Below are 14,563 nucleotides of genomic sequence, written 5' to 3'. Positions count from 1 at the left end.
CTGGCTTGCAGCAGCCTCTCTCTCAGGAAGATGCTCAGGCACACTTTTTTCTGTTTTGAAGCCCTTCATATCTCATTCCTTCTGAGGAAACAGCCCTCAAAAAGGTATTAGTGTTGATGTAAATGGAAATTGTTCTTACTCAAGTAATTTTGTTTCTGGAGGATCATGAAGCAGAGAATGACTGGTAGATGTGCGTGCAGCATTTTAGTTGCTGAGCAACCTGTTTCTTGCTTCAGCCTCTTAGCAAAAGAATCCAGTTTCAAATAAGATATATGGGACCCTGGCTGACTTAGTGATAGTGTAATCTGCAAAGACTACTTGGACAGGAAAACAAAATGGCTTTCTTGGAAAACAAGAAGCTTTGCAAGAATTTTCACCATAAAGGACCATAAATCTGCACTGTTGCTTTCTAATTCCCATGAACTGGTTTTTATGTTTGGGTTCTCGGGTAGACCTTAAATCATTGTTCTAGATAAAGCATGCCCAGAAGGAGTGGTTCTTATCTGCAGCTCAACAAAGCCAACATTATCTTTCTCAATGCTTGCAAACTTCACTTGGTTTTATTTATAGCATCCCAAGAACTTGGGCAACCAGATGATGTTTGCTCCTTTTCTCCTCACAATCTTGTTTTAACCAGTTTTAATAAAATAAAAGCTTTGGCAAGAAGGCAAAATAATCTTTCTTGTTGGTGGAAGAGAAGAATATAATTTCTAATATCAAAAAAGCCCAGCTCCTTGTAAGTGTCTAGTGATAAGACTCATCAGCTTGAATGATCATGTTCAGGCTTTTGGGATTTTGTTCTTGTTTTGGTTGTTTGTCTTTTTTTTTTCCCCAGGCTTGTTTTTTTTTAGAATTGCCACCACCCAAAAGGAGTTAGATTTTGTTCTTTTTGTAGTAGATTTGCACACATTTTTCATGTCTGACTATCTCCTGAACTTTCTGTCATCATTCACAGGAATTAACTGTTGATACTTGCCTATATTCATCCACCCAAGTACTGTTTCCTCCTTTCCTCGGCAGTGGCTTATCTGCAGGCACAAAGGAGTAATTGCAGTCACACTGAATGGGAGAACAGGGGAATGGAGCTCAGATCCTGCCAGAAGCAACAAAGGGATTTTTTTTTTGCCATGGTCTGGCCTTAAGGACCAGCTTTGCTGAGCCTGAAGAAGGCACAGATCAGAGAGCAGGATGGAGAAGGTTGAGCTCTGGTATGCTCCAGCAAAAGCTGACAGTGTACAGGTGTCCAAGTTGTACCACTCACACAAGCTGCTTCCTCCAGATTATGTAGTGTGAAATAATGGTTTTAAAACTTAATTTCCAGATAACCTTCATGAACCAAGTAAAATCCAAGCTTGGATCCAATCTTGGAAAGCATTTGTTTTTTTAAATGTTGGTGGAAATGACTGGCTGCTGGCAAGACGGTGTATTTGAGGGCAGAAGATGCCTTCCTGTGCCTTGTGTAACTGTGTGAGGAGGGGGTTGCATGTGCAGATACCAGGACTCTCTTCACCGTTTCTTCATACTTAGATTGAGTACTTTTTGTACATGAGAAGTGTCTTACAGGATTTTTGGGGCTGTGACAGTAGGCAGCAGATGCAGGAAGTTGTCTCCTGGCTTCTGGGCTTCATGTGGTTGATCCAGCTTATTTCTGCATCTTTTAGCAGCTAATTGTTCCAAAGTCACAAATTCAATTGTCCTGTGAGAGTTTGCTTTGGAACATCTTTCCTGAATAATCATTGCTGATTTTTGCATGTTATTCTTTAATCTAATTTAGAAAGGACAGGATGTTTTTAAGGATCAGGACAACAGTTACGCAGCTCCAGTGGCTTAATTTTCCTGGATGAAAATCAGTGGCACATTCATTATGGGACTGGCACTGCTGTTTGTGCACACTGGCAGCTAAGCCTAAAGCCCCCCTGGTAGAGGTATTTAAGAGTCATTTGTTATGGAAAACTTCAGCCTTTTATGTTAGGGGCACGAAATACTTAGTATGCAAATCCAATACTGCTGTTTATGGATAACATATTAAGAGTCACCAACACAGTGGTTGTAATTAGGGACTTGAGACAAGTGTGCAGCCAGCCAGATAGGTGGAAAATAACCATAAAGAGGAAAAGAAGAAAAGACAAGGTGCAACTGCTTTAAATTATTGCAAGGGAAATTCAGATTAGGCATTAGGAAAACTTTAACAGTTTGAGGAGTTAGTCACTGAAATAAATGACCCGTGGAGAGGAAGGAACGTCCAGGAGAATTGGACCAACACTGTTCAGGAATCATGTGGACAGTGTTGGTCCTGCCCTTGATGAGTTGGAGGAGCAGACAGCCTTCCCAGGTCCCCTTCACTCCTCTGGTTGGCAGCACAGTTTATCTTAATCCAGCTTCTTATCCCTAATAAATCAAAAAATTCCTCTAGCTCTTCTTACACTATCAGCTTGTTCTGTACTAAATATATCCTCCTGCCTTGTAGCTGGGGTTTGCACACCAAGGCTTGTGCTGCTTGCAGTGTGCTCCAGGCTCAGCAGTGAATCAGGTGGCCTTTTCATCGGGTTTCTTGAAAATGCATGTAACTGGGTCTTGCTGGTTTGCTTTTCATGCCAATATTTGGCACAAAAAGTTCTTACACTCTTCACAACAGTAAGGATCTCATCAGATGCCAATGTTGAAAAAAGCCAGCATCTTGCTTATAATTTCCTGAGTGTGGTTTCTTTCCCCCTCTGTTTTCAAATTTCCATTCAATCCAGTAAATTGGCTAATTTTAGCATCATGCCACATGTTTTGTTGCTATTGTCTGTGTATCTTCAAACTAGTCTGTCAACCAACTGGAATTGGATTTTTGGGGTTTGTTTCTGCCTTACCCCTGCCCAAAATTGGTTCTGTTCCTTGCCAAAATGAATGCCATTCCATCATGCAAAGTACAGGGGATGCAAAGCTGATCTAATGTGGTGTGGTGCCATACATCCTCAGTGGACACTCAGGGGGCTTTGAGAAGAGAATAGAATCCAGACCTTGAAGATCTCATCCTGAGGTGAATATGTAATTCCTGACAGTGACTGAACTGTGTGACTGTTTTGCAGGAAAAGAGAGTACAGGTCTCCCCGCCGTTGACAAGAGGACCAAGTGCCTTTATACCAGAGAATGAAGTAAGTTTGCAGTTAGCTGGGCTTGGGTGATAATTCTGAAAATAATGACACTGAAGGATGGTTCTATGACCCTGCTTGTTCCATGATACCTGGATGAGCTCCCTTGAAAGCAAAAGCAATGGTGTCTCTGGAGCAGGTTCCAGTGGGTAAGACCCACCCCATCCTTTCACACAAGTGGTACTGTTTGACATCTTTTCTGTTACCAGCTTTCCCAGAGACAGCCATGAGTGACAGCTCTGCTCCTCTCAGGTGGGTGTGAACACATTATTTATAATGCCAGACCTGAGGGGAGGCCTGTCCAGTATTGCAGCAGCGTGATTATTTAGCTCTCAGAGCAGTGCCTGATCTTCAGTTTGAGTGAACCTGCAAATATGACTTTACTCCTTAGACTATAGCTGTGGCTCTTGAGAGAATTTATGGTTGAAAGGAAGGAGTGGATTTCAGACTGGAGATTTCTACCATGACAAATGCCGACTGTGGTTTGTTGAACAAACGACTGCCTTTCTCCCTCACTCCTTGTCATGAAATAGTGCAGTGAATAGAGAGGGTTTAGTGACAGAATAGTAACACACTGAAGTGATAATAACACTACTGGTGTTAAAGGCTGCTTTATTGTTGCAATGGAAAGAATATGGGCAGAGAATAATGACTTAATTGTAAAGGTTCCTATTAACATGCCACAAGGCTTGGAAAGCAGAATTAAAAAAAAAATGTCTGTGGATGGAAATAAATCAGGAGGAAGTACATGCACAGTATGAAGAGGATAGTAATAGAGATGAAGATAAAGCTTAGAAATAATCATACGGCATATTGCTATGCCTAACAGAGCAACAGCGCAGTCCTACAGGATTATATTTTGATTCTGTCAGCAGAATTTCTTTCTATAACTTGCACTGTTACAAGAAAAATTCCTGACAAGCTGGAGAAGATCAGAAACATTACTGGAGATACAAAAAATATTATTTCCCCAAGAAGCCACTAAATGAGACAAGAATCTCTTAAATACATGGGAGATACACTTGCTGAAGAATAAGGGGGACTCCTAGGAGTGGAGTGAGGTATATACAGGAAGATAAATTATCTCTAATGTATGACTAAAATTTTGATGGTAAAAACATTATTAAGGACCACTGAGAAGGCATCAGTTTGGGTATAAGACACAGAAAAGCTGCCATAGTGAAGATACACATATTAAAAAGGTGGAGCTGCCTAACTGTGAAGCTGTTTCTCCCCTTTCTTTCTGGGCCCACAAATGTGGTGAGAAATGAAGATGTAATATGTTGTTTTGTTTCTTTGCATGTGACTTATATATAAGATCTGGTAGAAAAATATTTGAGACATGGCCCACTCATCAGCCCATCATAAAGAAGAAAACATATTTTAAATAGAATATTTCAGCAAAAGCATTGTGTTTCTTGGTTTTAGGCACTTTTACCTTCATGTGCAGTAAAACAACTAAAATATGTTCTCATTTCATGGTGTTTGCAATAGTAAGATGGCTGGTTTATTACTGCACAGTGTCAGAATAAATACTGGATTTTCTAGTCTTGTGCTTGTAACTTCAGTGGTGAACATGTTGAGAATGGCTGTTCCTGGTGATAAACACTGAGTAATAGCACTCATACTGTGTCAGGGCTTGCAATGCAAGAGCTACTTACTCTTCTGCTGTTTCATTTCATCTTGTGCCCAACGTTTGGATTGGTTGGAATAATTAAAGAACAGCTTTTGTTTAAAGAAAGCATTAAATTCCTATTCTAAATAATACCTGAATGTTATGGACAAATTAGCATTTGATCTCCTGTTCAATTATACAAGCACAGAAGGGGTAGATTGCCAGGCTGTTTCTATAATTTGGTTACATAATTCAGTTCCTCTCCATTAATTTTGAAATTGATTTTAGGGCTGAGCACTCAGGTGGTGTGTGTCTAAACAGGTTGTCTTCCATAAAGAATTTACTTCCCATTTAGCTCTTACCTACTTTCAGCTCCCTGTACAGGTTTGATTTCAGCATCTGCGACTTCCTCTGTTTCAAGAAGATGTATAGAAAAGTGGCTTTGGGTTTTTAGAAACGTATAAAAAATAACAGAGGTTCAGTGTAAAGTCCTCTTCAGTTCTCACAGTATACAAGCAGGATCTGTGTGTGTGTATTTGCATTCATGCAGGCATGTATGTTTGCAAATACACATCCAGAACTCCGTCATTGTCTTTAAGTCTAGACACAGATAAACCTTTCATACCACAGTGTGTTTCTCCCAAAGGCTAAAGCTAGAGAAAATCTCTCCCTCTGTTAACATTTCTCCATCTTATTTTCAAGGTTATGCAAGCAAATGGTTTGGATGAACGTACTAATCTTCTTGTGGAAGAATATTCTACGTCTGGTCGCCTGGACAACATCACCCAGGTCATGAGCATCCACACTCAGTACCTGGAGTCCTTTCTCCGCAGCCAGTTCTACATGCTGCGCATGGATGGGCCCCTTCCTTTGCCCTACAGGCACTACATTGCCATCATGGTATGTACCAGCAGGCTGGGCCTCCTCTCCTGCAGCTCTGACTTCTGTAGTAAAAACAAGAACAAAAGCAGGAAGAATTTAGAAAGGAGAAATTAGGGTGGTAATTTGAGAGAGGCTGAATTTTTGTTGTAGACTTTAATCACAGTAAAGCATGCCTAGCCAGACGGTTTTCAGTGAGGGGGGAGAATCGGCAACCTATATCATGCCCTGTTTCCCGCAGTGATGCTCCTCTCACGTGCCCACATCACTGTGCAGCAGTAGGGTGAGAGGCAGTGGATTCAAGTCACAAGAAATTCCAGAGGGACACAAGGAAAACAATTCTCTCTCTGAAGATGTTGAGACATTGCAGCAAGAAAGGTTCTGTGATCTCCAAGGGCGAAGATCTTGTCTGGACAAGGTTCCAAGCAACAAGTTCTAAGTCAGCTCTGTGAGGTTTCTCTTCTAGTGATCACTTCCACCCAAAATTATATTTTGCACTCCAGAGTAATCAAATATATTTTTGTTGGAGAATCCTCTATACTGTATAGAAGTGCATTGAGATGTATTTGCACAAGGCCTTTTGGAATGATATTTTACTTTTGTTTTGTGTTATTAACCTGTCTCTCACCCACAGCAAAAGCAGATCACACACTAATGTGCTGCACTGTTCCCTCTGTGTTTAATTATTCCAGGCTGCTGCCAGACATCAGTGTTCCTACCTAATAAATATGCACGTTGATGAGTTTCTGAAGACTGGTGGGATTGCAGAGTGGTTGAATGGTTTAGAATACATTCCCCAAAGACTGAAAAACCTGAACGAAATAAACAAACTTCTTGCACACCGGCCCTGGCTGATCACAAAAGAGCACATCCAGGTACCTCTTCAGTCATGCCCTGCAAATACCAGTAAATGTCTGGTGAAAAAACTGCCTAGAACTGTGCAAGGTAGGCTTGGAACTACAGGCAGAACTCTGCCTAGTTAGGCTTCATTACCCTGAGTTAAAAAGTTCAGGGAAGTACTAGTGCACCAAACAAGCTGATTCTCCTGTGTGACAAAGCCAGTAAGATTTTCTTTTGAGGAATAGCATTGGCTAAAATAGCCCAAAAGAAAAGAAGTAATATATTAGGTGTCTCTTTTTTTGTCCCATGAGAGTTTGTGTGCAAGGGGAATATGGTATTATTGGAAGAAAGAATTGATGCCTTTTTGAAATGTGTAGTGTTTTATAGAAAATCTGGGGGCCAAAAGAAATTTTATATTTACACTTTTTTTATTCTCATTTCAGAAACTTGTCAAGACTGGGGAAAATAATTGGTCTCTTCCTGAACTGGTTCATGCTGTTGTCCTGTTGGCCCATTATCATGCCTTGGCGAGTTTTGTGTTTGGTAGTGGCATTAATCCAGAGAGAGATCCGGATACATCCAATGGAGTCAGACTTATAGCAGTCAACAACTTCTGTGTCTGTGATCTTGCCAATGACAACAACATAGAAAATGCATCACTCACAAGTAGCAACTTCGGGGTTAGTGTTGCAAGAAAATTCTTTTGCTTGCCTCTGTTTTGCATTAGAAAACTTACTTCCATTCTGTTCTGTTTAAATTTTAGTTTGAAATTTCTTTTTGCCTACTTTACAGGAATGCTTGAGTCTGATAATTCTTACATATACTCTGGCAATTTCCAGTGTAATCTGTTGAAAACCACCTTGTAACAGTGGATGGCAGTCAGAGCAGTGTGATTTTGATAGGTAATCTCACCACCCATCGGGCAAGACGAGAACTTTGCTTTCAGCAGAAAACTCAAAGTCCCAGTTTCTTTAGACAGTGGGGCATTGACTAGAGCATTGATCCATTCATGTTCCTAACACAGGGAGTGAAAAGAAAGATGGAAAAAAAATACAAGTAGTAGTAGTGGTAGTAGTAGTAATAATAATAATTATTATTATTTTTACTTCAAGGCCTACAGTCACTAAACAGTTTGAAACACTTCCATGTAGATGGGAGAAAATGTCTGAAATAGAATTACTTAATTCTTCATGCTGGCATTCCTGTCTTGAATCAACAGAGAACTTTGATTACTAAGTTAATTAACTTGATTAATTTGATTACCAGTTAATTAACTGGACATTTTTTCCTGGAAGGTGCTCTAGAATGCTTTTGAAGACATGCCCTTGAATTAATGCCGACAGATGAATTAGCCTCATTGCCTTTGATGGAAAATCAGGATTATGAGCAGAGTTGCTAGATACAATTTTTACAATTACCAGTAGAATGTAAGCATGTCATCACTCAGTTCAATCACTGTGTATTAAATTTCTGGGCTGTAAAACATGCCAGCTCATGCCATGGAGGTCCCTTATTCCCCTTTGTAGAGGGCAGAGCGTTGCTGCTGACTGTGCTTATTGCTAAGCAGTGAGGAGTCTGCTAGAATTGTAACTGTGGGCAAAAGAACAGACTCAAAAAGATGGAAAAGAAAAACAAAATAATTTATCTTATAAAAAATCTGAATGATAGGTACAGGGCACCCAAAATTTTGTCTCATTTCTAATTAAAAGAGGTCTTTTATCCTCACAAAAGTAAGGAAAAGTGGCTGTTTTGGTTACACATAATGAAAGAAAAATACTGATTTTCCACCTCAGGTTGTGTTACTGTAAGGCAGTGCTGCACTGCATCTCTTCAGAAGCATATTTTCCATTGCCAATGGACTGAATATAGTTCCCTTAGTATGAAAAGTTGTTTATGGGAGACGTAGGGCACGCAGATGGATTTTCCTGAGCTGTCTATGTGGTGGAATATGAGTGACTGTGGTTTCCACACTCAAACACCACCTCTTCACTGTTAATCCCACTGCAGTAAATTGCTGCAGCAGGCCACATTAACACTTCGCAGCTCCTGTCTCCCTGCTGTGTGAAAGCTGTTTGTCTATGATCTGTGTGACAAAATGCATTCTAGCTTGAGTTTTTGTGTTTGCTGCTGCAGGCTGGTTTTGAGAACATTTACTGTCAAGCATGAAATCCAAAGATGACACAGGTTGTCTATCTTCTAATTTTGCAGAATGTCATGGTGTTTTTTGCAGATTGCAGATTCTTTAAGTGAGCTGGAGGCCCTGATGGAAAGGATGAAGAGACTACAGGAAGATAAAGAGGATGAAGAAGCCTCTCAGGAAGAAATGGCAACTCGCTTTGAGAAGGAGAAAAAGGAGAGTCTGCTAGTCATTAGTGGAGGTATTTGGGCTTTTCCAGTTCAATTTCTTGTGTGCTTTTTGAGAAATAAATGCTTGAGGCTAGTTCAGTGACTGAAACGTTTTCTGTCCATTTCTTTATTCTGGCTCTTCATGTAGGAAGTGTGTAGTAAGGGTGGTCTTACCTTTTGCTTCATCATCTTAGGATTTCTTGATTGGCAAATATCCTTTTTACTACTTGAATTTAGCTTTTGTATATTAAGGGGAGAAAAGGCCTGTAGGCTTCCTTAAAAAGTAGGGTGGCCATTTTTCTTTATATGTTCTGTATAACCAAAACAATTACTTTATCAATTTTAATTAATAATGTATTAATTATAATTAATAAATTAGTAATAAATATTCAGTGATATTTCACAGGTGTAGGTTCTGTGGAGCTTAGAACTTCAATGACACTCATAAGTAGCTTTCACATATGACATTTACCTTAGGAATAAGATGATGAGACAATTACTTTACCATTTACTGCCCACCTGGAAAGGACATTACCAATTTGCTGCTCTGAGTGATCATACTGCTGTGCTGTTCCACTGCCTATCTTGTGATAGAGATTGATAGCATTTTTTTATTCTTAAATTATTTTCCAAAATTTGAGCTGAAACCTTCTTTTTCTATATTCTTCATATGCTCTGGATGCCTTCATCTCTAACAAACTACTGAATGAAGGCTGCTTCATACAGACAGAAAAGTGTTTTTTCCCCCAAGAAAGTGTTGGAAGAAAGAATATTATTAAGACAATCAGAATCTCTAGCTATTTCCTCATACTAGAAGCTACTTGAAGATGATTGCTTGTGTCTTTTTAAAAAGTGACCACTAAAATGCTTCACATTTTACTGCACTGTTCTTAGTGAATTTAGATCTCCACAGCTTCAGACCAAATGTGTTTGAAAGAATCAATGGGTTTGTGCAAAGAGCCCCAAAGGGAGGAAGAATGCACTGAGGATCAGCAAAGAGATTGTTCTGTGGCTCTCCAGGAACATGGAAAAATCTGTGAAAGAAGATACATCCAGCAACATCAAGCTGGATTTTTTGAAATGGACATTGTAAATTCCTGCTGTAGTTTCCTTTGGTCAGGCAGTAAGCAGTGCAGTTAAATGGACACTCATTGCAATTTCATTATCAAATCAGGACTTCCATGAGTCTGTGCAACTTCAGGTGTTTAAGGAAAAGGGGTCATTCAAGACAGAAGGGGGTTTTGAGTAGGATTACTGATAGTTTTGTTGACTTTCTTTCCTCTTTATCATTTGCTGATTTCAGTTGAGGAGTCTGTGTGTGTTGGCCCTTTCCCCTTTCAAGAAATCCAGTCCTTGTCAGGGCAGAGGAGTGTATGTGTAGAGGTTTTTTTATTCTTTGCTGAGAATTTACTGTAGCAGATGTTGTCCAAGCTTCTTCCTACACGGTTATGTTTTGATTGTTTAATGAGGCAAAGAGGAGATAAAGCACTTCTGCAATTCTTAGCTTAACAGCCTTTTCAAGGTGCTAACAGTGGACATATGGCAACTGTTCTACCAATGCATGTGGAAGCAAGCCATGATTTTAACATCAGGGTCAAATGCAGTCAGCTATGCAGCAGTCAACTTCTGCAGAGGTAGTTACACAATCAAGCCACCTGTTTATTCGGGAGGGAAAGACTGACTCCTGATAGAGAACCTGCGTGTGCTTAGTGATATGTTTTGGAGCTCTTTGAATATGCTTAGTTACTACGCTTCTGGCAGAATTTCACCCTGATGTACTGTGGAGCTCTTTGCTTTCATATAGTCTTCAGCTGATTTTTACCAATGGAGTGTTGTGTTGCTGTCTGGTGCTCATACTCCAGCTTACAGACAGAGCCAGTGTGATTCCTGACACAAAGGCTAATCAGTACAACAATCCTGCTGTCAAGGATCCATTATTTTGTTTCTTATGCTAACACAGTGACTTTGCTAATGATGTTCATCTTCCTGACTTAATTAGCCTCCCTCAGAAGTCAACAGAGAGAAAAGGAAACCTCCAGACAGAAGTATAGCCCATCTCTTCTCTTTTTGTAGAAGTACATTAGATGTCTGGTATAGGCTGACATTTAATGGGCTTAATGAAAGTAATGTATCCAATATAAGCATATGAGGATTGAAATGTTTCTTTCCTTTGTATCACTCTTCTCCTTTGCATAACTTCTAAAGTTGTCCTCTAGTCCTGTAGTAGAGTGGTAGTTGGAAGTCAGCATTAACTCATGTTCTTGCCTAAAGCAAAGCATTTTGCTGTTTTATTCCCAGCATTTGATGATGAAATAGTTTCTACAGATGTCTCCCGTTATGTTGAAGATCCTGGGTTTGGGTACAAAGACTTTGCAAGGCGAGGAGAAGACCATCTGCCAACATTCAGAGCTCAGGTACCATCTCTTAAAACCACATTCAACTCAAAGAATGTTTATATATCGCACTACAAAACATGAAGGGATTATAGTGGGGTATGTTGGTTGCATGCTCCTTTTCTTGTCCTGGTTCATTAAATAACTCACAACCTTGCATAAATCTCCCTGAGATGGAGTCTTTCACTATTTGTCAGTCTCTGGCAAGGCAGTACTTGGCTTTCCACCTTACTTCAGTTATTAATAGTATTATTGTTTGAAAACTGTAAAGCATATCTGAAATAAAAGGGAAAGGTAGAAAAGCAAGAATTTCTTTCCCATCCCTTCAGATGTTGTAGAAAAAAATCCACTGGAGCAACTCTTTGTTCCTGTCACTTTACCAAGTACTCTCTGTCCTGTGGGTTTCAATACCTGGATACATACAGGTCTGTGAGAGTGATTTGGGGAGTATTGTTCTCGTATGTGCACCAAATCTCTGGACTTGGAATGCTATGAAAGAAAAGGAATTCTGAAATATGATTACTGAAGTTTTTGCAGTATTTTAATATGTATTTCTCAGTGCTGTTGGAAGAACAGAATATACATTTTATGTGTAGATTGTCTTCTATACTGACATTCTTTGCCATGACCAGAATCATGAGGTTCATATTATATATAACAGAAGGGATATTCTAGGTGGTTCTGTGCTATCTTACAGAGCACATTCATAAGCAGTCTAGAAGTAAATGGAAAGCAATGGAAGGAATCTTCAAATCAGAGAACTTCAATTAAAATGACAGTGGGTGCAGGAAAACTCCATGGTCAGAAGATGTATCTGAGACTTTAAAATAAAGAATCCACGATTGCTCTCAGGAAATGTATTTAGCTTTATAGCAGTCTCTGCTGAACTGGATAATTTATTCTGTGGTCTTTATATGAGCCTGAAGTAGGTTATTACTGCCAAAAAGAATAAGGCACAGTCAGTGCCTATATATCAAACAATCTGCCTAACTACTTTAGAGCAACAGACTCCCTTGGAAAAAAGCTCCAAAGAAGCTGAAATTGGAACTGAAACCTCTCTGCTCTTAAATAAACAGGACAGCTTCTGGCTTACATTCAAAGGAGTCACCTTGATAATTTAACTTTATTATGTCCTACTCTTAGCAGTTGGATGTATGTACCCACAGCCTCCCAAATTTTCTCCTATTAATGGTATTTTAAATTTTAAGCATCCCAGATACCTGCAATAAGTCTAATCTTTACTCTGAAAAACCGAAACTGCCTTTGTCTCTATGGTTTTAAATTTATTAATAGAGAAAATGTATTCTATACACAGCAGAATGTCTTTAAGCTTGTTTTTGGGTTGGAGGTTTCACTGATAATGGGGATCAATTGCTATTAGTCAACGGCACTTTCTCCTCTCTGGGCCTTCTGGCTCTCAGAGGCTTTTGTGATGTCCTGGACACCTTTCCAGGGCTGTATGGGTATGGCATATTTCTCACAAGCCTTATTGTCTTTTGTGCTGGCAGCCAGAGGCCAAACATGATAGTGTGACATGTTTTAGATGTTGTATTGATGCCTCTGTGAGACAACGGAGCACTGTTCTGCTCTTCCCTGCTGTCCTGCTTGGGGGACAGGACAGTGGACATGCCTCAAGGTGCCCAGGTGAGGATCCTGGCCTGGCAGTACCTTTGGAAAACAGCCAGAAACAGGAAGGACATGGAGATGATGCCCTCAGTTGTAAAGATGCCATCAGTGATGGGATGACAGAGCACTTGACAAGGATGTGGGCACACTCTCACTTTCCGTGTGACGGCTGTGCGGAGCGCCTTTGCTCCCTGCTCTGGAGCAGGATGGTTCTTCCTGCTGTGCCACCACTCTGCAAAGATTCCCAATTCCTCATATAAGCAGGCAGGCTTTTATCTTGCAATCCAGGTGGCTGTCTAAGACCAAAGCAGCCTGGATTTTATCTGGTTTTTAGGGATGGTTCAGTACTTATCCCAATGATTGTACATCCTCGCTGGAAGTAGATTCCATCTCTGCTTGAGGCTAACCACCAAAGCTTCCAAGAGGAGCAAGTTTTTCAACTTAAAAGCCAATCCCACATGGAATGATACTGGTCAGAGTGGAAAAGCAGAAGAAGATTCCATAAGCACTTCAGGAGAAGCTTGGGATTTTTTTGCCTGTAGGCTAATGATATCCAGGGTTGGGGTGTTGCAATGTGATATTCATTGCCAAGAATTCTCGGTAAATGGAGCAAGTGATGTGGATGAAGGATTCAAAATGCAAACTTTTGGAAGAGAATAAAGTCATAACTATCAGACAACAAAAACTGTTGAGTTGTAGAGAAGATGACCTAAGGAATTCACTTCATTTGTGCCTTTATATATTTTCTTCTCTTCCTGCAGGACTATACTTGGGAAAATCATGGCTTTTCCCTTGTAAACAGGCTTTATTCTGATATTGGGCATCTCCTGGATGAGAAGTTTCGGATGGTGTATAACCTCACATATAACACTATGGCAACACATGAAGATGTTGATACAACTACACTAAGAAGAGCTTTATTTAACTATGTCCACTGTATGTATGGAATCAGGTATGGACAAAAATTCCCTGGCTTAGGAATACATGGTAAAACTATGTAAACAGAAAAATAAACCATGTGTAAAGCATCATTTTACGCTGGGTGTTTAAAGTGGAGATGATACCTCTGTCTGGAAGTTAGAGTGGTTTTGCTGGCATATCAGTATAATTTCCCCTTCCACTGCAGAAAATTAGTCAGGATGGAAATTTTCACAGAAATGTCTTCTCTGAAGCCAGCCTGTATCCTTCATTTAGGAAAAACAGCATCCCTAAGCAAGTTCACAGACAACACTCAGTTGGGGAGGAGTGTTGATTTGCTGGAAGGAGCTAGGAAGGCCCTACAGGGGGCTCTGGATAAAGGCCCTACAGAGGGCTGTGGATAAAGGCCCTACAGAGGGCTCTGGATAGGCTGGATCAGTGGGCCAAGGCCAATTGTATGAGGTTCAAGTGCCCAGTCCTGCACTTGGGTCACAACAACCCCAGGCAGCGCTACAGCTGGGGACAGTGGCTGGGAAGCTGCTCAGTGCTGCTGGGGGTGCTGGACAACAGCAGCTGAACATGAGCCAGCAGTGCCCAGGTGGCCCAGAAGGCCGATGCCATCCTGGCCTGGCTCAGCCAGGTGTGGCCAGCAGGAGCAGGGCAGTGACCGTCCCCCTGTACCCAGCACTGCTGAGGCCACAGCTCCAATCCTGTGCTCAGCTTTGGGTCCCTCACTACAGGAAGGACATTGAGGAGCAGGAGCATGTCCAGAGAGGGCAGTGGTGCTGGGGAAGGGTCTGGAGCACAAG

The 14,563-nt window shown here is 40.7% G+C and overlaps 1 protein-coding gene across 2 annotated transcripts in view; it reads left to right on the top strand.

Annotated features, from left to right (window-relative positions):
- SESN3 (sestrin 3) overlaps nucleotides 1–14,563 on the top strand; it is a 44,844-nt gene that overhangs the window by 20,262 nt on the left and 10,019 nt on the right. For both annotated transcript variants that reach the window (XM_058825504.1, XM_058825503.1), the window contains exons 2-8: nucleotides 3,075–3,140; nucleotides 5,455–5,652; nucleotides 6,324–6,506; nucleotides 6,915–7,151; nucleotides 8,702–8,849; nucleotides 11,116–11,231; nucleotides 13,598–13,788. In XM_058825504.1, coding sequence (XP_058681487.1) covers nucleotides 3,075–3,140; nucleotides 5,455–5,652; nucleotides 6,324–6,506; nucleotides 6,915–7,151; nucleotides 8,702–8,849; nucleotides 11,116–11,231; nucleotides 13,598–13,788 — 1,139 coding nt within the window. The remainder of the gene's footprint in view (nucleotides 1–3,074; nucleotides 3,141–5,454; nucleotides 5,653–6,323; nucleotides 6,507–6,914; nucleotides 7,152–8,701; nucleotides 8,850–11,115; nucleotides 11,232–13,597; nucleotides 13,789–14,563) is intronic.

The sequence above is a fragment of the Ammospiza caudacuta genome, chromosome 2 (assembly GCF_027887145.1).
Source record: "Ammospiza caudacuta isolate bAmmCau1 chromosome 2, bAmmCau1.pri, whole genome shotgun sequence".
Lineage (NCBI taxonomy): Eukaryota > Metazoa > Chordata > Aves > Passeriformes > Passerellidae > Ammospiza > Ammospiza caudacuta.
This window is presented reverse-complemented; position numbering and strand designations above follow the sequence as displayed.